The following is a 24,225-nucleotide window of genomic DNA, read 5'->3' as shown; positions in this document are numbered from 1 at the left end:
AAGAAGAGGCTCTGAATATCTTTTGTAGACCATGAAGTCCCTATGATAATAAGCCACATAAGGCGCTCTGAAATATCCTCATGCAACTACCTAAGTGGACTCAATTAATTTTCCTATCATTGTGCAGTTTTCACACAGTAACAACAGAATTTTCCTTTTCACAGGCTTTACAGCTGTATTTCCTACAATCAGTTTTTCCAAGCATAATATGCTGTGTTTATTTGGTACGTTTTTTTAATTGTTTCAAAATTAAATCACTGATAATAGCAAAGAATTACTCTTATGATTTCATAATCAAACTAAGGGCTAGCCCTATAAGGACTCTAGAAGCTACTGCTTTTCATAGGATATCTCACATGAACAAATGTTACAGCAAATAGCAGTTTTAGATGCCTGGTGACCAGATTAGTTTTTAGTGAAGTAACACACATCAGAACCACCTAATAAATGTATAAATTTACTTGGTTGCTTCCACATATTAGTGGCATAAGGACCCCAGTCTAATTTGTATGATTTTTTCCAATGGACAATTGAAAATTACCTCTTCTAGGCTTCTTAGTAAAAACAAGCAGATGATTATACAGCCAGTGTGCTGCAGGAACCCTTATGCAAACATCCCTGAATATTACTTTCATGGTCATATTTAAGATGTTACCTCTTCTTAAACCTGAAGCACATCTACCACATTCTAATAAATGAATGTATGTTAACTTTTTAGGAATGTGTCTGTCCCACAAATCTTTTAAAAATTGAATTAACAAGAAAAATAAGTAATAATTTATTACTTAAAAGTATAATAAGTAATAAACCCTCACATAATCTATAGAAATCTAAAAGGGTTTTTCAGCACGTGATACAAAAACATCAGCATGATATATCAAGTTTAAAAGTGCTTTTTTCCCTAAGATAGAAAACATAAGAAGTAAACTTCTCTTTCTTTCTGAGGTTTCCAACTAACTGTAAGCCATCCTCCAGTCTGAATGCACATAAAGGCATGCATACAAGTTAAAGCTACCAGAAAACTAGTAAACATACATCATGACATCAAAAAACCTCGTTTCTCATCAGCATTTTCACATGCATATTACAATCCAGCAAAATATTTAAGAGCAGAGCAGATGTCCTAACAGTAGCAGTGCAATGCCAGCTGTAATCAAGCTGAAGGGCTCACCTTTGAAACTTTCTCAATCTGGTATCCTGTCTCCATGATGAAAGTTGTTGTCATGTTGTATCCAGTTTGCTTTCCATGTCCATTTGGCCACCAAGCCTCCACCGTAGAACTCTTGAATGTACAATGGAGATAGTCAGAACAATGTGTATAAAAAGAGGCATAACATGCACCTAGGAGCTCAGATATCTTTGAGTGAATTACCACAAGTCTAATGAGTTTATGTGCCTCAGCTGAGCCATGGTAACTGGGTTCTCTCCAGCTGCAGCTCTGAGGTAAAAATCATTTAAGGAGAGGAGTATGATTTCTTTCACTGAAGTCCAGGCTGTCACTTCATCTTATGTACACAACAGGTCATGGGCACACGTACACATGCATGTGCACATCTAGCTACTACCCCTCAGCTGAGGTATATTAACAGAACATTCCTCCAAAACTCAAATATCTGTGTAAGCAGCAGAAACGATTCACTAGCCTCTGTATCATACCCTTCCTCCATTGACCCTTTTACCTATCACATATAACATTCAACACACAGAGGTGACACTTTTCAATTGTGACTTTGGTAATATGTGACCCTACTGACTGCTTCACTTATGTCAAGCTTTTAAGTCAAATTATAAGTTTCTTTCTTTCTTTTCAGTGTTTTCTGCTTTTTCTCTATGCTTCCTAATCATGTCACTGGTACTGCATGATTTTCACAAACGTTAAAAAAAATACCTCTAGGATGATAGAATGATTTAATTTTCTCATTTTTCCAGTCACAGAATAATATTTATACCTTCATTCCAGCAGCCTACTTCTGCTGCTCAATCCTATTGCCAACATTTGCCAGTTGAGTGCGCAACAGAAAAATCGTGGAAAGAAAGCAATAATGCATGCAACCAAACAATGGAGGGATCAGCACTGAATAGAGTCACATAAGGAGTGCCTCAATCTTTTCAAATAAGCCAGAGGCCAGAGAGCAGTCCAACAATATGCTTTGCTGTAGCCATACTTGGACACAATCAGGAATGTATCTACCAACGTTTCAGCTTCCCTGATACAGAATTATCATAACTGTTTGTGCAGAAGTACTAATCTCTGTGTTGCACGGAATCAAATGGAAGCAAAAAATCAGCATGTGCCACAACAAGGGAGCGCTCACAGCTGCCTGGCACGGTGGGAGTGTCTCATTGGCCACTAATGATGTCATCCCCACACTCACCATTAGCTGGTAAGCAAAACACTGTCACGTTAGCAACACAGCACTTTGCGTGGCAATTGCAGGAAGACTGCTACACATCTTGGGTGATACGCACCACTCAAACACCTACGGACTTTGCAACATAATCTGCAATAAGCTCTCAACTAGAAATAAATTTCTGGTGAGGTCTCGCTGTTTAGCATGCACCACACAAGTCTGTTGTATGGAGTAAGGGCTCCGTTAGACTCACTGATACATGAAAACACATTGCAGGGCTTCTTGTAAAATCAGCTGATGTGAATTCATGCAGCAAAGCCTTTTTGTCCAAAGAATAATAAAACACTGTTGCCTCTGCTCTGAAGGAAGTGCTTCCTCACAAACTTGCAGTAATACTCCACTAATAGATTTCTTCTGAGATTGAGGGTGGGGCAATTAAATAAACCAAAATCATTTTTGAAGTTTCATGCTGCAGTGTCTGCTTAATGTAATCCCTGAAAAGGCTAAGCAGAAACTAATGATTGTTTTAAATGAAACTGGGTATTTTGTAATTGCTCATGCAACTTGCACCTCAGATGACAACAGTAACAAAAATCATGTTTGTATGCTCTTGTGTCAAAATAAAACAGAGCATATAAGTATGCAAGCCACTGAGTATGCATACTAGAACATAAATAACCTGCTTGCCTTTAACACATGCTTTTTCTCCACTCAACTAACAAGAGAACTTGAGAATACACAGATAATGCATTCAAACTGGGGAAATAAATGCAGAGTTACACAGCAATAGAGAAAATTAGTAGAGCCAGTAAAATACACAAAGGCTTGAGTGCAGACCCTCAAATGTTATTAATTGCCAGAATTGTCAGAAGCCCCAAATCCCTGTTCACAGCACATCGCTCACCCAGAAATCTAAGTCTGCCCTGTGGCAGTGAAGCAGATGGCAGCTCCCGCTATGCTTTTGGCTCCAGTGGAGAACACCATCAGCTTCCGCTGCGCCTGCCAGGGCTCCCACCCTGCCCACTGGCCTGGGCCTGCCACTGTCAGGTTCAGTTCTGCACAGTCAGCTCTACTAGCGCTCTGCTCTCTGAGCAAGAAGGCAAGACAAAGTTCATGCTGCTTTTTGCCACACTGGGCTCACAGCCTAATTCAAGACACCTCCCTATTTGTCAACTAGAACAGACACACTGATTTTCTTCATCTCTTAAGCCTATATAACTTTTCTTAATTACACCCGTGTGATGATAAAACTCAACAGTTTCTAAAAAAAACACAAATAAAAGATATTTTATAGAAGTTAAATAATGATCATGAATCAAGCCTGGCACCAGATAGTTTCCCAACAGCCTCTGAAGGTAAGCAGACCAATTCCTTCCTCTTTCATCACTGGGTTGTATACTAAAGCCATCATTTTTCAGTTGAGTTCCCTCCACATTAAAGCATCCTTTACCTCTCTAAAATTCCGCTTGAGTTTTGTCTACACAAGAGGCTACAAGCAACATAAGGAAGTCCAACTCCACAAAATTTCAGCCAACCTTACTGCCAGATGAGTTCTTTATAGGGCTCCTTTGCTTTTACGTACCTGAAAGAGTATCTACTGAGAGGTTTGAGAAACATTTCCTCTCATTCATCCAGGAAAACAGAACCATGCATGTTGTAGTATATTCTAGTCCCAATCAGTCCAGTAAACAATAGCATGGGAGACGAGATACCTACTGCCAGTTAAGTGACGTGACACAGGGTATCCAAAGGTTATCTACCCAAACAGCTCATTTAATAGTGGCTGGTGATGATGTGATCTTTTTGTTTTGCAGTAAGGGAAAGGCTTCATCATCTTTTTGACACTGACCTATGTAGCCCCACAGACATAAATTTTTAAGAGAGGAGAAGAACTGTTCTTCTATTCTGTAAGGGGTACAGAACTGTTGTTAAAATTAGGGACGCAGTAAGGAAGCGGAGAAAGGGGGAGAAAGGCCTATAGCTGGCATGGAGGCAGAAAGACACATTGGAAACCAGGGGAAACATTCTGCAGTTGGCTAAGGTTCCACACACACCTCCTTACCTTGTTGATGTTTACAAGCAGCACAATGCTGCCTTCTCCAGGTTGAAGCTTCACACTGAATGTTTGCTGTGTTTGCAGTTTGGGAATGTTCACAGTCACAAGACCTGCAATTGGCTTGGAGCCGATTACATCAAAAATGGACTCAATTTCAAGACTCCACTGCTGAGAGCTCTTTACTAAGTGAAGCGAGGGGTAAAAAAATGGGAATTTAGGAACTGTGTTTATATATCTAGTAGTTAACATGATCTCTCATCAAAGAAACAATTCAAACACCTCAGATTAAATTCAACAACTTTCAGTCTGTGCTTGAACCAAACCTACAAGGTTAATCTTCTTGTTTAGTGCATTTGGTATCTGTGTTTACATTTGCTGACTCAGAAGAGAACTATGCAATATGATTTATGTTTTGTAACGCTCTCTTTTTTCCATCCGAAAGCCATCCAGAGGTTTTTCAGAGTTCTGTACAGAAGTCAGAGACCATGACACCAGTTACTTCACTAGGAAGGATTTTTTTTTCCCCACCAACTACCATAGACATTATATTTGCTTTTAGTCAGCACTCATATGAACATGGTACTCTTTGGGAAAGATCGTAATCACAAGGCAGTACAATCACTTTTGTCGATTAAACAAAAACAGTATTAACAGAAAACGGGCTGAATTCATCCCAGAGTCACTGGACAAAATGAATGGAGTTATGCTGGGGATGAATTGGGCCCATTGTGTCTAGACTTGACAGGCTGTATCTTTATGTCCCTTCTGCCACCAAAGTGCGGTGGAGGAAACAAGTTAATGACTTCCCTGAAACGTCTCTACAGTTACCTCAGACAGTCCTCTCTTTTACAGAACTGACTAAATAAGGCAAACCAGGGTCAAGGCTACTCAAGATTAGTATGTAAACTTCCCATTAACTTCAGCAATTAAATTACCTATCTACAAACATAGCCTTGCTAATCCTATACTTTAAATATTACAGACAAACATCTAAGCAAAAGCAAATAAAACAGAAAACAAGGAAAACTAGAACTAAGACACGTTTTGTATACACAAACTACTAATCACTTACTTTCTCTTTTCATGTATACGTTCTACTTTTCCTTTCTCCAGGAGAGAAAGAGACCTCTCTCCAAAAGCAAAGAATTACATTCAGCCCTGGTGTGATTTTCAGTGTCTTTTGTAGAATGAAGAGCAACAAATGTGTTTCCATGTTTATATTACACCCAGCTTACCCAGGGAAGACCAATTTTCAGAAATGTTGAAGGGCTTAAAAAAACAGCTCCCCACCCCAGCTCAGACATTACAGTGTGTTTTCCCTCCCCTCCAAGGGCATGTAGCAACTCCAGCCCACTCTTAACTTCATGAACTGTGGGGTCTAGGCACAGAAATCAAGAACAATGAATCTTTTACAGACTCAGTGGTCAAAAGCCTATGACACCAAATCGGATGAGCAATATAACTGCATAAGCAGCTTGAGTTCAAGTTGTTAGTTTACTCCTTATATTTCAAATGTTACTATGTTTGAAGCTCTGACTCTGGTTCCAAAACACTCTCTACTGAATGAAAGAGGTTTGCTCTCTCCACTTACCCAGAGAGCAAGGCTTTACCTACCAGAAGGTGGAGTTGTGGGAATGTGGGAGGGTCCAGAAAAGATTTTTACTGTAAGTAATTTTTAGAGAGCACACAGAGTCTGTGCTGGGGCTTTCCATGGAAATTCCAGTCACGTTAATTCTAGCTAAGACCTGCAGCTATTTCGGGAACCTTTAAAAGCAGCCAGGGAGTGACGTCTTCCTCTTTTATTCATATACAACAACTCTATTCCCAAGGGCTGAAATTCAACCCAGTGCAGAGGGCTCACGTGCTAGCCTTTACTCCATTGAAGACTGGGCTCAACAGGCAGTGAAAGAAAGCACGCGGGTGGTCTACGATGGGGCATATTACCGTTTACAGAAAGCTTCAACAGAAAATTAACTACTTTCGCTCAGCAGCAATGATCTTCTGGATAAAGGAGAGGAAAATCAAAGATCACGTCAAGGGAGGAAACCGGTTCGGTAAGTTAGGTAGCAGGAATGCAGGAGGCTATCCTCTCAAATTGCAGCCTTAACAACTTATCCTTGCATAGCACAACTGCTTTCCTCTCTCAGACTTCATGTTGTGTCCTGAAAACTCAGCACTCTTGAAACTCTGCTCACCATGCATTTGTTTTCCCAACACAAAACTAAATTCACGTAGCACCTTTGCCTTTCTCTTAAATGGAGGTGAGACAAAAGTGCGACATATTTATTGGGAGTCTTGGTGAAAACACATGCCAATAAAAAAGGTTTTTTTCAAAACAGGAGGAGGGGCTAACCTCAGCTATACTAGATATACTTCTGCAGTTATCTGGGGATCTTCAAGCAAAAAAAAAGATTCTGAATTCTAACACTTTTAATCACTACTGTTTATACTGAAGTACTCTTTCAAGACCTAAAAGGGTATGCTGTGGTAAGAACTACACACCAAGTCAAAACAAAACAATAGAACCCTTCCTAAACTGACATTTAATTGAGCTTAACAATGAAATGGTTTGTATTCCAAATGTGAAACAACAATAAAAAGTAGTAACACGACTTACCAAAGAAAGAAGTCAAAGAAAAGTAAATCAGGTGATAATGGTTATAGGCCTCAATCCTAACATCTTTCCAAATTCCTTGAGTGGGAAAAGATGGGCCCCAGTCCCAACTAAAGGAACACTGCTCCTGGAATACAGAATGATTATGTTACAATTGCCTAATTTTCACAAAGACATTGATGCTGTGCCAAAAATAAAAATTATTTGCTATCTAGAAATAAAATATTGCCATGCACTGAAAGAATTTTTTCAATTTCCATAAACCCAAAAGAGCCTACAGTATTTTTTCTTATTTCTTGACCAGAACTCTGCTGCTACCACCTATATTATATAAAAAATACAATTTTGTATTAAACATCCACATGTAGCAAAATTTTATATTAGTGGGAGAGCAAAACATCACCTAGCCCACCACTTAAAAAAAAACAAACAGTAAAGATCAAAAAAACAAGCCAGCAGGTTACTCTCAATTCAGCTCTGAATTATCTTAGTTTGTAATGTCAGTATTTAATTGTATACCTAGAAGACAAAGTAAGCAGAAAACTGGTGGTTACAAATGTTTAAGTACTCTGAAAGAACAATATCATACTAAAAATCGTGGGAATATTTGAAATACTTTATCCCCTATTTTTTGTTGTAATACCACAGATTAGTACAAGGAAAGAGATGCGTATGTCTGGTGCATTTGAGAAGTTCAGTTATGTTCACTGTTACTCTCCTCTTTATGGCGCTCTCATACAAAAACAAAGGGAACAAAAACATGGTTGAGAAATAGCTTAGTTCTGGTTCTACCATCAGAGTAACTGTCAGAATAATAAAATGCTGCTGAGGCAGAGAAGTACCTACGCTGCTTTCCATTTAGCTGTTTTCAAACCTGGTCAGACCTTTAGTTAATAAATCCCTTGACAACTTCTATTCATTCAGCTGCCCTCCAAGCTTCACACAGCCCCAGCCCCCAAAGCAAATACAATAGATCCCCTTAAGGTCTTGTACAGTGACCTACAGTTCTAAATTTAGAGACTAATAACTTAGAGCTGAGGCATACTAATTTTGGCAAACCACATTGCACAAATCTGGCCTATCCCTTGCATCGCTGGAGTCAGCCTGCCTGCCTATCAAGTTGCAAAAGAGCCTTCCAGGAAGCAAGCACTGTACCTATTTCAAGTGTAAAAACAGGGACAACACATTCTTAGAAAACAAGTAAGATTGAAAGTCATTTTCCCTTTATAAAAAAATCAACAAATGAATTACTGACAGATTGTCAGGTTTCACTAATATTTCAGAGACCACTATGAGAAATAGTATGTTGTAAGAACAAGACACTTGTATCACTGATGTATATTACCAGTGGAAGTCTTGTGTTTTGCCACAAAATCCTATTAAAATTTAAATATATTTACTGCACTTAGTACTGAACCTCAAACGTGTAAACAGCTGTCCATAACTTTAAGGCAGTAAGCAGCCAGATTACTTTAGCAGTGTCCTAGTATGGTTTTTTTTACTTTTAAAAGTAAAAACATCACTGGTGGTGTTGCCATGTACTAAGAACTAAAAATGTTTCTGGCAATGTCTGGAGCAGCTTCCAAGTACAGTCAACAACTCCTTTGAGAAAAAGCACTAAGGTACTTTCTTACAAATTTAAAGGTATAGTTCAGTAAAGCATAAAATCATTCCTGGCCATTTTTGCTCTATAAATAAGTCTACAACTGTTTACAGCCTTCTTCCTTCCAAGTTCCTCCCTGCACTAATTTCTAAGAAACACAGTGGACTCAGCATAATTAATCAACTTTCTAAAATGAAATGAAAATAAAAGTAGCAGCAATTAGTAATAAAGACAACGTCTTAATCCTGATGGATCTTCACAGGACAACATGGAGTCCATCTTTCCATTAACAAATTTTAAAGGAAATCGCATCCAGGTTTAGATTAACAAGATTCCAGTCATTTTTTTGAGGAAGCTCTAAGAGGACTTTAAAGGAGAGAGTGGTCAAACATTGGAACAGGCTGCCCAGGGAGGTGGTGGAGTCACCATCACTGGAAGTGTTCAAAAAATGTGTGGATGTAGCACTTCAGGATATGGTTTAGTGGGCATGGTGGTATTGGGTTGATGGTTGGATTTGATGATCTTAAAGGTCTTTTCCAACCTTAGTGATTCTGTGATTCTATTGAAAAGATTAAAAATTAATAACAAGAAATGCAATTAAGTGGAGACAAACATGGAAAAATACCAAAAAAGAGAAATTCCAAAATAAGATCACCTAGCCATTGTCTCTAGCTGCTGCAAAGCTATCAGAAATATATGAGATGCTACTCAAGTGATACTTTGCCTTGAGTAAGTTTTAACAGCACTGAAGCCATGTCTTAAATCAGTTTCTGAGCTTCATTCATTGTATATTTCATTGTTGTTTTGACTGAATATGTATTTAAAAGTCACACTTCACAACTGTAATAAGAAGAGAACAGGTCCTCTGTTAGATAACACTTCTTGGGACATGCCAGAGCTGCCCAGTATAAATAGCACAGGACATGAGCAATAGCAAACACTCACAAAGCTGCTTGGCTGAGATTTTTACAGCCTTGGCAATATACAGTGGTATTTGCAACAGTGAACTCTATTGTCAGCATACATTGCTAAACACACCCAGTGGATCAAAATGTAATGATTACACATTTCCCAACGCTATCCTGCTCTCTTACCAGCAAGTCTCCTTGCTGACTCCTTGATGAAAACAGCCTTTTGAACATTTTTATCACCTAGATACGAAGCCTGGCCTTCTTATGCCTCTTGTATTATCGACATGCTAGATTACAGGTTTGGGGGTAGGAGGGCAGGAGAAGGAAAATGCAATTAAAAATATGTCCTACTTATAAAATGACATTGCAGGTTTCAGAATACATCTGTAAGGACAGCACATGGTGCATTCCTCCTTCCGAGCCTGAAGCCAGAGACAGATGATTCTACCCGTACCTTTCTGATGAAATTAGCATGGCACTCTCCTTTCTGCACAGGTGGAGGGCATGCCGGGGGGATGCTGTATGCTTTGTGACATCTGCTCTGCTCTGCTGCATATGAAATGGCTGACAAGAAACGGACTTCAACAAAATTGACCTCCTTGATCATGCTGGTAATATCAAAGCTCTAGGTCAAGAAAACAGAACAAAATCATTACAGTGCTGACATTTATTTATGAGACTTATAATCAGTTACATTGGGATTTTAATATCATACATATATTTTTCAAAGTCATTTGAACTACAGTTTCAACAGGCTCTGGTTTTGAAGTAAAAGAGCTACTTCTTAAGCTGAAAAAAGAAAATACACAGTAACATTCTAGATACGCGGAAATGTTTCTGAGCAAACCACTTTCCCCATAATGAGCCCTCACTGCAGGCTGCAGCACTCTGCTTGCACGCAGAAGTGCTTGAAGAATAAGGATGCCTAAAGAATCTTTACCATCCTTCCTCACTCAGAACTCATCTGCATCTTCAGAAGGACACCTTGTTCCACCTCAGAAAGCTGGTCTATAGAGGAGTCCTTCCAACTCATGCTGTGCTGCCCGCTTACCTACCACAAAGCACCAAGCTGCCTTTTGCGTGAATGCTGCAAAGCTGTATTTCATGACATCGGCACTCTCATCCCCAAAATGTACAAATACATATTCCATGCCAGCACCAAATAAAACACTTGGGGGCTTCCCCACTGGTTCACAAAATCCCCTTCAGTGTGGCTGGATAGAAGGATAAACATTCGGTTTCAGAATTATCCTGTGCTATCAAGATAACATGGTTCCAATGGCTAATACCTGTTTCTTCTTCACAGTGTTCATTTGTGACAAGCCAAGTCTTGGCAATTTTTTCCAACTTGTGAGCAGCCCAGCTAGCACCATTTACGTCTGTAGCATACAGCAGAAAATTACAAATCAAATAGCATCTCCCATACAGAGTCCTTCCTGCAGACATAGTTGTCATGTGGAACAGGTGAACAAAGCAGAAGTCTAGGTCACAGTAATCCTAGACTCAGTCTAATACAGTTCACTCTGGTTTTACAGTGAAGGCCACTTCATGAACTGTTACAGTCTGAGACAAAATGAAGTTGCAGAAATCAGGGCAAAACAGTATCACTTCCCAATTCTACAGAGCCTGCTACTGGCAACCCTTTAGATACTCTCCAAATAGTAAATAATTACAATTTCATAAAAGGTCTGTGAAATTTCTTATTTTACAGATAGTAAGTCACAAAGAAACTAAGTGATTTGTTGCAGGTCACACAGACCCAGGTGGCAGAATCTAGCTCTCATGTCTCAGGCCAGTACCTCTGCAATAAAACCTGCCAGAATGGTAAACACTAAGATATGAAGACACCACATTTCCTTTGTAATTCAGTTATTCCACTAACATTCTTCCTTTAACTTTTCCTTTTTTGATTCTTTCAAGAGAAAAGTAAGGATTGTCCCTTATGCTAGTACCCAGAGTAATTTCATATTTTAAAGCTACAAAATCAGCGTGAATGTTTTTGCTGCTCTCAAGATCATTCCATGATGAGTACTCTCACGCTGACATAGGCCAAGTCCAAAAATGCAAGACAATGTTATCAGAAGCCCTATACTAAAAATCAAAAACCCTATATAAAAAAAAGCATAGAAACACTTACAAAGGCTTTACAACATGTGCATTTTCATTTCAGTGTTCACATGTAAACCATTCTAATACCAATTAGTAAGCAGATTTACAGCTAATATAACAGATTTAAGCTTACGCTTTCTTGGAGTTGTGACAGATCCCAGGAAGCAAGACTTATATTATTAGCTGAACTGATCCTCTTGCATGGGTCCACTCATTTGGAAAAAGACACATTCACCTCTAGATCGGACCCTGCTGCTATTGAAAAGATAAGTACACTTCTCTTTCTAACAGTTATCTGATTACACATGCAGTCCTCAGGCCAAGACCTTCTGTGTCCAAGGACCTATTTTTATGTACACTTGAATGCACTGAAAGTGCTCAGCACAAAAGGCCTTTGGTAAAAAAAAAACCCAAAAAACAGAAGCACCTTCAGAAATATACACATTACTCATTACTTACATATCTGTTGAACATGTTGTCTGTTCTCCCAAGAGTGATATTGTTGATCAGGATCTGTGCTACTGTATCTACTCCCTCAAAAACCAAATTCATTTTCTGCCACTTTCTACAGAACATATGCATAAAAAACTGTTAGAATACCTAGAGTTAACAACACACAGGAGGCAGGCAATATAAAAATGTATGTCATCATTATCTATAACAGCAGTTGTCACGACTATCTCCAAAAATGTTTGACTTAGTGTGGCTATACTATATCTTTAAATAGTAAAATTAAGATGACAGCTGAAGTGGCTCAAGTTTGTAACACTGCATGTTCACATACCCACCAGGAATCAGATGGGCTAGCATCCAATTAGCCTAAGTATTACCCTTCCTTATTTAGCAATTCACAAGTAATTTTAAACAATTTAAAAAACTGGGAAAAAGCAACTACTGAAGTGTTCTTTAGCAACATCTTTGCAGCTGCACATTTCTGCATAATGTTTTATTGGATACAAAAGCATTAGGCAGATTTTGAGCTGACACATTAACTAGCAATTCTGCATGAAATATGGCATAGAACTATTTTAGACATATCTTTACCACACACCTGACATCAAAAGGAGTTTTGAATGTCCTGCTGTAAGTCCAGTTATCCAGTGAGATCCATCTGTACATCACGTCATTAAATCTATAGTATGGATCCTAAAAACAGACCGACAAAAAGAAAATTAGAAGACTTATTTAGTAATAGTGCTACTTCATTAAATGCATAATATCCATTAGTTGAGGACTTTTTATTTCAGTCTGTCTGCAAATGCAAAATCCACCTCATTTAGTTATTTCTGATACTCCTTTTTACTTTTGAAATAATACGTGAAAGCAAAGCTTTGGTAATATTTCACTTCACTTACATAGGACAAAACCCATTTGCTATAGTAATTCATACTCAAACTAGAAGAAGCAGGATTTGTTTTTACATAAGAAATGACTGGGCTGGAAATTAAAAAAAATCAAGACAGCTTGTGACTTAATGAGAAGAACAGAAACATGATCAACCTCATAATGATGGAGAAAGTAAGACTAATAGGATTTTAAGAGGCAAAGAAACAGCATTTTAGGCCTCTAGGGACAGCAATGAACAAATCTCTGCAGTTTAAAACAATTGCAAATACTCCAGTTGTTTCTTGTCAACTAGTCTTGATGTGGTAAAACTAAGTGAAATTGTTGTATTTGGAGGGAACGAGAAAGAGAAGAAGGAGAATCAACACAATTTGGTTTGTTGTGTAAAATTAAATTACTACTTCTGAGAATAATGCTGCAGTTATACCGAATGTGTTCTTTTCCCTTTAGTCACACTACCAGGAAGAATAAAGGGACAGCTGGTCTCAGCTATGTCCTCGACCTTTTTGGCTTCATGCTGTATTTATTACCTTATGGCAGGTCACAACGTTCCTCACCCAGGCTGAAGAAATCAGTTACATGGACCTGACAACCCACTGCCTTGCACTTCATGCCAAGGCAGCAGAAAGGTATGGTGTTACATCGCCATGTCAGTCAGTTCAGAGCGCAGGTATCTGGGTCAGTGGCTGACAGCTTAGTTCAATCCTCTTCAGCAGCTGCACAGCTGAACTGCTTTCCCCAAACAAAGACCAATCTCTTCTGGACTACATGACTCAAACCCAGCTAAGAGAGAGCGTAGCTGCATTTAAGGTTCCCTTTGATACGAGTACCAGCACAGCTATCTGCCCTGAATATCCAGATTCCCACTGAAGAAAATCTGCCCAGCTTTATTTTTTCTTCTTGCTGAAGCTCAATTTTTCTCCCTGTTTCGGGAGTCAGTATAGATACTAATGACACTTCCGGATTTGAAATCTTCTGAAAAACATTGTTTCATATCTCATCTTTGTTTTACAACTAATAGGGTCAGGCTCTGTAGTATAAACACAAATCTATTTACATAGATGAGCAAAACCATAACATCTAAGTGACGGCCCTCAGCAGCAAAATCTCTTCTGGAGTCCCATAGCAATATAAACATCATTCCTTGAGCCCACACAGAGGGAAAGTTGTCACCTTGCCTCTACATACTATGCTGGATCAATCAAATTTCTTACTACAAGGGAATAAGAATCAAGAAGGAAAGGTCTTGTTACCTCAGTGAAACTGTGAACTCTGTATTGGTAATACAGCATATTCTCTAAAAGTTAAGTCATCATGAGCCTACCAGAACAATTACTGAATTTTAAGATATCCATACCATTACTTTTATATGCAAAATGCTTGGGGAATGTATCTTGGACTTTTCTTAAGATGCAAACTTTAAGGCTAATAAGTGCATATTCAAATGCAAAATGTAGGCTCATAAAGAAGCACCATTAAGATTACTGTATTGAGACAATAAAAGGCAAGCGTCAAGTGCCAGAGACCAAAAAAACTCACAATATGTCCTTAAAAAGCACATTTTTAACAACTGTCTTGCTTTAACATTGTTTACTATTTTATTTTAGGTTATGCTTTGTAAAATGTGCATGTTAAATTTCAATCACTGCCACTTCTATGTGTAAAACAAAAGGCATAAGATGCAAGTTGTAAGTGCACTAGCACCATTACACTGTAAAGCCAAAAGCAATTTGGCTAGTGATCAAAAAGTCGACATCAGTGCCTCATCAAAGATCAAGAACCCGCATAGAAGAAAACTGCACTGTTTCTCCACGAACGCATGGATATGGAGATGTTAATGAAGAAAGACCTAACGTATGGAGAACACAAAACTTGTTGTCTAGCAGCAGAGAGAAATGTAGGAATGTGTCATCAGAGGCAGAAACTACATCATCAGATGGGCTCTTACAGCAGTTTACAAACAGAGCTGCTTGTTTAAATCTTCTGAGAGCGTACTGCGGATCCTTTTTCCTGAAGGGGATTTCTTTCTCTGTATTAGTCTAAAGCCTTCTAACTTTAAGAAATGCATTGACTGCTCAATACATGTCACAGAAGGTGCTAATTAGCAACAGTACGAATACTGTTTCTTCCTCACAGGCATCCACCTTCTTAGATGGGAAGCTCCTAGTTCTGTGTACCTTTATATAAAACTTAACAGCTTACTGATATCGTTGCTACATTAACTAGTAAAACAGCTTATATATCACACAGAAAAGCTGTTAAATGCTAATATTGGTTAGTCATTTTAAAGCATGACAAACGTTGCTTGTTGTAAAATCAGTCATATGGCAATGTTCAAGCAATGCTTTTAAGGCAATTCTCAAGGTTCAGGAAAAATGCACGACCACAACAAAGTCCTGTAAGAAAGGAAAATGACTTCTCGAACACACTTGCGAGATTATTGAATTTTTCATTATTAAATGTGACTGTTTTGAGTGCTGGAAGATGTACTTATAGAAGTCAAATTGTTTGGATTTATCTGAAACAGAATTTCATCCCACAGTAAATCAGCTCACATTAAAAGTAAACGTTTATTTCAGAAAACTGGATGAAAAAAGACAAATTTAAAACTCTTAAGGGCACTGGGAGAATCTGAAAGATGGCAGGAAATAGACTGCACATGTATTAAATATACTTCACATTCATTAGCTCAACATGTTCCTGGAAGCAAGTTATAGACGGGTGGAGTCAACTACAGCTATTTTTAGATCCCACCAAACATGACAGCCTTGCATTTTGCTGCTCCCTGCAATTTGGGGAAAAATTCCGAACCACTCAAGCTCCCTGCCCATTTGTTCTCTGCTCCCAACTTCAGTGCTGTAAGCAAGCAGCAAATCACCTGCCAAAATGAGGAAAAAGCCCTGCTACAGAGCATCAAAAGGAAGCAATTTCCAGTTCGGACAATAGGACATCAGCAGGACTTCAAAAGCACTGGCAGCACTAAACTGAAGGCACTGCCAAACAGCTAGATGGAAACTCCTCCTTGCAATGATTTTATGGGTATGTTGAAAAGCTACAGTCATATAAGCTAAGAGCTTCTCCTGTTAAGCAGGAAATGGATGAGACGTGACCACATCAGAAATGAGGCTCAAAGCCCAAGTCAGCGAGTTGTGCCAGGTACGCCCTGGCCCCATGAAGGGCCAGCTTCAGGCCCCCCACGCAACCAGGAGTCCAGGGAGCACAGCGCAAACTCCTGAATGACACTAGACAGTCAGCTGGATCCAGGCAGAAGATCAGCATATAATAAAATGAAATCTAATAAACTGAACAAAACCCAGATTCCTTAGCCTTACCCTACTTTTGTTATGATCTAATTTGAAACCACCTTGCATGCTCTGCTCTCATAGATCAACTCTGCTGATATTTTATAATGTACACCATAAGAAAATCCTGCTGATTAAACAGATTACCAAAATAAAACTTGTAAGGGATATTTCACGATCTACAATTTAATGATTTTGCTGTTGACAACTTCAGACTGGAAGGTAAATAGTTAAGATACTTACCTATATTCACACACTCCTCGATACCTCAAGCGATAGCAGGCAGGACGTTTATACAATTTTCTGCAAGGCCAGTTTCACATATTTACAGCTTGAAGTCATGCTGAACTAACAGTAGCAACGAATGGATCGTATTCTTGGAACATGAGTTTTGGAAGTTCTTCTTAAAGTAATTCATTTTCAGTAGTTACTCTAACAAAGCAGTAAACTGAATGTCACCTTATGCTCAAGATGTGTTACAGTTGAACACTGAGACAAACACCACTAAAGAGTAAATTAACAAGATATTAATACCCATTGCTTAATATTCTTTGAATACTCCGCTGTATTTAACAGACTACTATAACTTATATCTGTTTTAACTTCATAGCTTTTGAAAGACAAACATGAGTGCCCTCTATTATTGATCCTAAGTTTCACTGAAGCTTTTGAACGCTTCCACGTATGATCACACAACTCAGCAGAGCACATACGTTCTAAGGGAAAATAATATATTTATATTAATGAACTATTTCATCAATGAATGCCATTTAACCTGTTAGAACCACATGGTACCCAATGCAGTTGTTACCTGGCTTGCTCTGAAAAAATCTAAGTTACCATGAAGTATCATAAAATATGCAACAGCATATTTTAGACAAATGCAGAACAAACTACCAAAAATACACACTATTTTACACAACAGCAGAAATACCACTTGAGATACATAAGCTTCTGCCTCTTCTAATATATTTTAATATCCAAGTATGACCAAGACCACCATAAGCTTCTGTGTCAAGTGCATGCCCTTGTATACAGGGCAGGAACTGCAGTGTTATCCATTCCCTATATTAGCATCACAGTTGCAGACCCCCCATAATAGGTCTTTACAAATCAAAGTGTCAGCTAGTAAGACAAAACAGCCTTTCTGTATGAATGCAAATGGCTGGCAGATGAGAAAATCCAGCTACAATAGCCATATTCATTAGAACTGAAATTTTATAGGAGTCACCTGCCAGCAGAAATGGCATCAGGCAGTACTTGGACAGTACATGCTAGAGGACGACTATTTCTAGCTCAGAGATGTAATGCACAAGTTACCTGCTGATACATATTGCTTATCAGAACTGTGCTTGAAAGAAAATATTATTGACAGTACTTAAAAACCTAATCTTCAGACAAAATGGTTTCTGCAAATCTTCTTTTTCCAGAGATGTAGGATTAGCAATAGATTCGCTGCAACTTTGTAAAATGTCTGTGCTTATGCCCAAGCTTTGCACTAATTTTATTCAAGTGATGATTCCCCTTGTTTATGTGCATTTCTCATGTCTTTTTTAAATGTTACATGTAAATAGCAGTAAGAGCTATGGAGTCCTAATAAAACATTATTAAAACCACCCAGCTGAACACATACACTGATGCTACCTCCTGCCCTTAGATCTTTTATCACAGTTAATCCAGCATTTGAACTATGCTGGTTGAACACGGAAGAAAATAATACTTCAATAGGAAACTCAAAAGTATCTTCCCCAAGAGTATTTTCTAAGATACATTCATTTGGTGCATTTGGAAAGATGTGTTCATCCAATGTATATTTTATAAACCAAAGAGTAAAGACATCTGTAGAATGAATGCTAAGAGGATCCAGAGAAATGAGTAACGAATGCTCCCTGTTAGAAAGAGGTCTTTCAATTTAAATGTATGGCCTGCACAGCAGGTTAAAGTAAGGCTACAGACATGCAATCAGCTAGAGCATCCCTGGCCAAAAACAGTTTGTGCGTCAACCTAAACTTGAAATGAACCACACCAACAACTAAGTTACTTGCAGCCTACTCTTGCAACCTAAGCCACATTTTGCAGGCTTTATACCCAGCAGCTTATTCTTGCTTCCCTCCTTCCCCTCATTTGTGAGATGCCCACTAAGCTACATTGTTGGAGTAGGCCCTCTCAAATTTTGTTTTAAACTGCTTTGGTTGCTAACCCATGAAAAAATCCCAAGGATACAAAATCAAAGGATGCAGTGCTATTTGCCGTTTGCAAATCACACAGAAAAACAGCGCATAGATTTCACTAGGTTGCAGAACATATGGGTCTTGCTACTCAGAATAATTTAGTTCCCGCTAGCTTTGTTCTCCTGTTTCCTGGTACAGCTTTTCAGACCAATCCTCACTTTTGATTTCAAGCAGTAAGCTTTTGGATTGCTGATCTAGTGACATTTTCAGTAGGATGAATAAAAATCCTACATTCCGCAGCAAAGAGCAAAAGAAGCAAATGAAAAAAAATACTCATGAACAAAGCTTTTGTATTTAGGCTACTATAAAGAAACTCCTAATTCTACACATGACACAACCCCAAAAAAGGCTGATTTCCAGAGATAATGAGCACTGAAGAAATGGAGCAACCAGTGCTCTATGCCTCTAAAATTCAGGCTGTGTGCATGCTTTTGTATAAATAGGAATATGATTTTAGGCAGCTGCATTTGAAAACATTTGGTCATAAGCATTTTCACAGCAATGAAGAAATCTCAGGACAAACAGCTGAGCTGCACTTTGCAGCATGAAGCCACGCACTGCAATAACAAATTATGTCACAGACTCCCTCCAAACAACCCAGGTTTGCTGCTTTGCAGTATGCTACAACTATGGTGGCAGGGATTGGTTACATTTAGCGCTATCTGTGATAGATTTGAAATCTACTAAGGCTGCTCCCGTATTTTGGTATGTTCCCCATTCTGTCTTTTAAACAAAAATGTGATTTTAAAACAGTTTAATTATCCTGGTGCAAATATTTGTGTGAACACTTCTTTGTGTAAAGCTGACTTTGCTAAACTGATTAAGAATGGGTTTAAATTGATCTTAAGTTACCCGTATGCACCTATACATAGAAATAAGTTATCTCATTCTGAGCTTAGAACTAGCCAGACACCAGCCGGGTCCAGCCCAGAGGTCAAGCAACCACACTAGTGAAATATTTTGGTTAACTCGGCTCCGCGACAGAGCATACTAATTCTAACACCACCAACTTAGCAACAGTTTCCAGACTACAGTGGGTTCATACGCAGCCGTATCAGCATGTGTTCGGAGCAAGCTCATACTTGTATTCACATAAGCATGTTCTAAGTGCCCACAGCCAACCATCATTGATTTAATTAGCCAAGCACCCATCTACCGATTAGCAAGACCCATGCTGCTGGCCAGCTGGCTGATTAAGCTTTCATACCTCTGTGCCGGCTTCGGATTCTGACCAGGCACATGAGAGTTCATGATCACCAGCCTCATTTCCTAATATCATACTGCTGCTTAAAATGACTAAAATTACGAGTCAGCTTACAGCCATGCAGGTAAATTAGCAATCACATTTTCTCACTTCAGAAGAGTACTTAATGTGAGTAGTTAAATGTGATTCATTACGTCATTATCCTGCATGCGTGATTCAGTGCATTGGTCACAGTTTCTCCTGCAGGATTACTCACACTTCTGATACCAATACCTCCCAGCACAGTTGAACATCTGAGATGTTCAGCTTATCTTAGACAGTTCTGCACGGGAAAAACTGCCACAGTTCTCTTCACTGATTTTCCATATATACTCTACCTGCCCACTGCACTTTTTAAGACTATGTAAAAGCCATTTTAAAACCTTAACTGTGTATGTTCAAAATGTCACGTCACTTTGCATACGGATGTTGAAACAACAGTCCATCAAGGCTCAGTTTATCCCTTCTTAGCATATTTACTTTTCTGATGTTGTCTATTTATTTTATCTGGCAATGACACTCGTTGGAATCTATTATTAGTACTGGGATTCCCAACCTCTGCCAACAGAGAATAATGCTAATATTACCCTGCCTGAAGTGGGGTCACTTTCTCCTTATACCTCTCTAACTTTAGTTGGAGCACAGCAGGATAATAATCTGAAGAATAAAAATTAAAGAATATAAAAGGCATGCATCCATAATGTGTTTTTTAAATAAATGCTGTACAAGAAATGAAACATTGGGCCCACAATAAATACAATATATAGATATGTCTGATATACTCAGAGAACGTATGACAGTACTTCGTGTTTTCTAGTACAGAAGTGTATTTATCAGTTTTATAGATGATTTTGTTAACTTCACTATGTTTTATTTCTTTTCCTTGTTCCAGGTACACATTTCACTTTCCACATACTTCCTTTTAAAAAGGCATCTCACTTTAACGATGACCCAGTTAATGCCATGTTTCTTGTTAGGTCTGTGACAAGCAGCTTATGCTGCTATCAGGGTACTTTGCTACCGATCAACAACTGCAGTTTTGATCATTTGTCCCAGAAAATGGTCACTATGTTTTCATAAATCTAAAACCTAAAAGAGGCAATAGTAAACAGAAACAGCAAAAAGTGTTAAGGCAGGAACTAGTCTTTTAAACGTAACAGTTTTACACTCATGTTTCAGAATATACTTCTCCTAGGGAGCTGGAGAGTATACAATCTGAACTGTTCTGTGCTCTGCAAGTGTTAAAGGGGATTTTTAATGGACTGAAATGCCTTAAGTCCCTAGACTTCTTGCATCAACAAGTCAAACTTCAACAGGGTGGGTTTAGCTTTTCATTCTTTTCAGGTAATATTGTAGGTAAACATGACTTACATACTATGATGATGTTGTAGGTATCTGGTGTCAGCCCCTTGGATCCGCGTCAAAACCACAGAATCTCACAGACTGCAGAGCACGGGCTTGCATCTGTATCCCCTGCCCCACTTGGGACTACTCTGCTGTCGATAACTTCCAGCTAGCCACCCGAGGATACTGCAGCCACCAAACCCTTTGCCACCGGAGGGGCTAAGGAAACGAAATCTGGCTGCTGCACCAGCAATGCTAGCAAAACCTGCGGCGGCTTAGGCAGCTCCCGGGACAGAACGGTGTTCTGGGGGGGGCTAGAGGGCTGCCTCTAATCGTGCTTCTGGAGATCTCACACGAGGGACTGGGAGGCTGGGGTTTTTTTTCCCCTTTGTCCACTTCCCCTTTTTCCACTTCGGAGCGGCACGGCGGGTGCGAGGTTACTCCTCGAGCGCTACGACACCGCAGCGCCCTGCCTGGCTCACCGCACCGCGCCCAGGCACGGCCGGACACGGCCTCACAGTCGGGGCCCCGGCGAGGACAGGGTGTAGGCGGGCGAGGTGTGTCGGCGCGGCTGCCTACCGTACCTGGATGAGGCCCCGGCGGTGCAGGGCGGTGTGCACGCAGCCCGGCACCTCCCCTCGGAGCACCACCGAACCGTTCCCGTTGCCCAGCCGCCAGCTCCCCCGCAGGCTGTGCACCTCCGGGCCGACCGCGGCCGAGACGCCGGCCCAGCCCGCAGCCGCCGCCACCAGCAACAGCAGCAGTGCAGCTTGGCCCATGGCGACGCCCGCCCGGCCCCCGGACAGCCGGCATAGCCGCCGGGAGGAGCTAGCGGGCGGAGCGGCGGCCCCGCGCCGCGGCCGCCTCACCGCCATAGCCCGCGGAGACGCTGCTGCGGGACGACGGACGGACGGACGGACGGACGGAGACGAGGGTGCGCAGAGCCGGTCCCTGCGGCCGCTAGCGATCTGGCCACGTCCTCAGAGGGCTGGGGTGGTGCTTGGGGAGTTAGCGGCCGTTGGGGGTGGGGGCGGGGCGGGCGCGCACCGCCTCCCGCCGCCAGTTAACGGCTCCTCGGGGCAACGGTCGCGCTGTGTGTGGGGTGGAAGGAAAGATGGCGCTGCTGAGGACGAGCCAGCGCGGTTCCTCGGAAGACTTGCAGTCAGCGGGAGAGCGGTTTCCCCCCGCCGCTGGTGGCTCAGCGCCGTCCGCCTTGGGCGTCCCTGAGGGCAAGCGAGGGGGGCACGACCGCCCTCCCGCCCCCTCCCCGGCTAAAGCGGTGATGGGCAGTTGTGTACACACACCGCCGTCCAAGCGACTGCTCAACCACAGTCGGCCCAACGCGAGGACGCAGAAAGGTTTACCGAGCAGAGCATACGCATTAAGAGAAGGAAGGGGGAGGGGGTGCATAAGTGTGCGCTTTTTGCTCGAGAAGAGGCACGGTGGAATATTGGTAATAGGAACAGTATGAGGTTACAAAGCTTTCAGATGTAGCAAATTTACTTAGAGCTCTTGAAAACTGCAGTGAAAGGGGAGGAATGAGGAAGAGCTTGACAACACTGCAACAGGTGCTTTCAGTATCAGCTCCCTTCAGTCACGAGATTTTAATAGGGCCTCAGACTTCCACCTCTTTTTTTCCCCCCATAAAATTACAGGCGTGTATAAAACTGAAACAATTTTTATGAGATTCTCATGACATATGTACTGTGGTTCCTCATAAAGCAGTGCTAGCACTGTTACTGTGCATTTTGTTTATAAAAATTGAGTATGTTCATCTGCAAAGGAGCAGAAGGGTCAGCTCCAAAGAAACAAGCTGAAGTACAGTTTCCAAAACACACTGGAGCTTTCCTGCATGCCCTCGCTAGCTTAATCCCTTCATTCACAGCCCCAAAACAGGAATTAAAGCCACAAGTTCTTAAAATGGCTCAGTGGAAGGAGCAAAAGGCAATCAGTGGCCTAAGCTACGCTTTCAGGGGTAGCCAGCCAGCCTACTTCATGCTCGTTTCCAACTGAACCCTGGTGCAGAGGGGCCTACATCAACCTCCATTTATTAGAGATGTTTCATGCCATGGCATGGTTGCACTTTGGCTGGCTGTTCCTCCAGCTGAAGCTGTACGGCAGGTGGAGAACAGCCCTGCAGTCCACTGAACCTCCCTTCACAGTATCAAAAAGTGCTCAGGCTTCGAAGACTCTCGCAACTGCAAGAGCGACCAACCCACATACCTGCCTGAAGGTTGTGACAAGCACAAAACAGTAGAGTATTCAAGAGCTTTGATGACTAGATTCCCTGTATGCCTCCTCAGCTGTGAGCAGATTAGAAAGCAGGTGGTTTGCTTTTCTTCATATATAAATGACTTTATTCCCTCACACAGCTCAACATGAAATTGAAAAATGCTCATTTCAGCAGCTGCTCCCTGAGTTTATTGTTTGTAGCATTTTGGGGAGGGTTCATCTTTTTCGTGGTGGTGGTGGTTTGTTGTTTACTCTTAAAGCAAAATTGATTAAATGACTGTTCCATTTGGATTTGTGTAGTTTTTACTTCATTTATGAACCAGGTCAGAACCTTGGTCAGGCAGGTAATTTGCTGTGTCGGAATACACTTAAAGGAAAAGGTAAAATATGCCTAAAACCCAGAAAATCTTGCAAATTCCTTTAAAGAAGTAATGCTACCAGTAGTGTCACCTATCTTCCTGTTACTATATAATTTTTATTTTTCTTTTAACAGAAGAGTTAGGTCACTGTGCATACAAAGAAAGCAAACTACTAACTCCATGTAGGTGCATACATGTGACTGCACAGAAATGCAACCAACCAACAGCATTCGAAGAAACCCCAATTATCTGCAAGACTTTATTCAGTTTTTCTATTTCTGTCCTTATGTTTTCTTACTGTCTATAATTATAGACTGTAAAATTAGAGGAAGAAGGTATACATAAAGCACCTTGGGATGCTAAAGAGTTAATTACTTTAACAACATATATAACAATCTATACACCAAATCACATAAGAATAAAGTGTGACTGACACAAAAACATGCTGCTGCTCCTGGTATGCAGTATAGAGTGCAAGAGAACTGCAGACAAGAAGAGGGATACCAGAGTTTTGTTTTAGCTCCTG

General features: G+C 40.4%; 1 protein-coding gene across 1 annotated transcript in view; it reads right to left on the bottom strand.

Annotated features, from left to right (window-relative positions):
• Positions 1 to 21,983, bottom strand: part of MANBA (mannosidase beta) — a gene marked incomplete at both ends in the record, with an annotated part of 49,811 nt that extends 27,828 nt beyond the window's left edge. Inside the window, 7 exons of the mRNA XM_081999675.1 lie at positions 1,172 to 1,282; positions 4,414 to 4,589; positions 7,025 to 7,148; positions 9,990 to 10,160; positions 12,104 to 12,209; positions 12,696 to 12,790; positions 21,693 to 21,983. Coding sequence (XP_081855801.1) covers positions 1,172 to 1,282; positions 4,414 to 4,589; positions 7,025 to 7,148; positions 9,990 to 10,160; positions 12,104 to 12,209; positions 12,696 to 12,790; positions 21,693 to 21,983 — 1,074 coding nt within the window. The remainder of the gene's footprint in view (positions 1 to 1,171; positions 1,283 to 4,413; positions 4,590 to 7,024; positions 7,149 to 9,989; positions 10,161 to 12,103; positions 12,210 to 12,695; positions 12,791 to 21,692) is intronic.
• Between the last annotated feature and the right edge of the window lie 2,242 nt (positions 21,984 to 24,225).

The sequence above is a fragment of the Phaethon aethereus genome (genome assembly GCF_964289735.1).
Source record: "Phaethon aethereus genome assembly, chromosome: 4".
Lineage (NCBI taxonomy): Eukaryota > Metazoa > Chordata > Aves > Phaethontiformes > Phaethontidae > Phaethon > Phaethon aethereus.
Note: the sequence above shows the minus strand (reverse complement) of the source record. Positions and strands in the feature narration are given on the sequence as shown.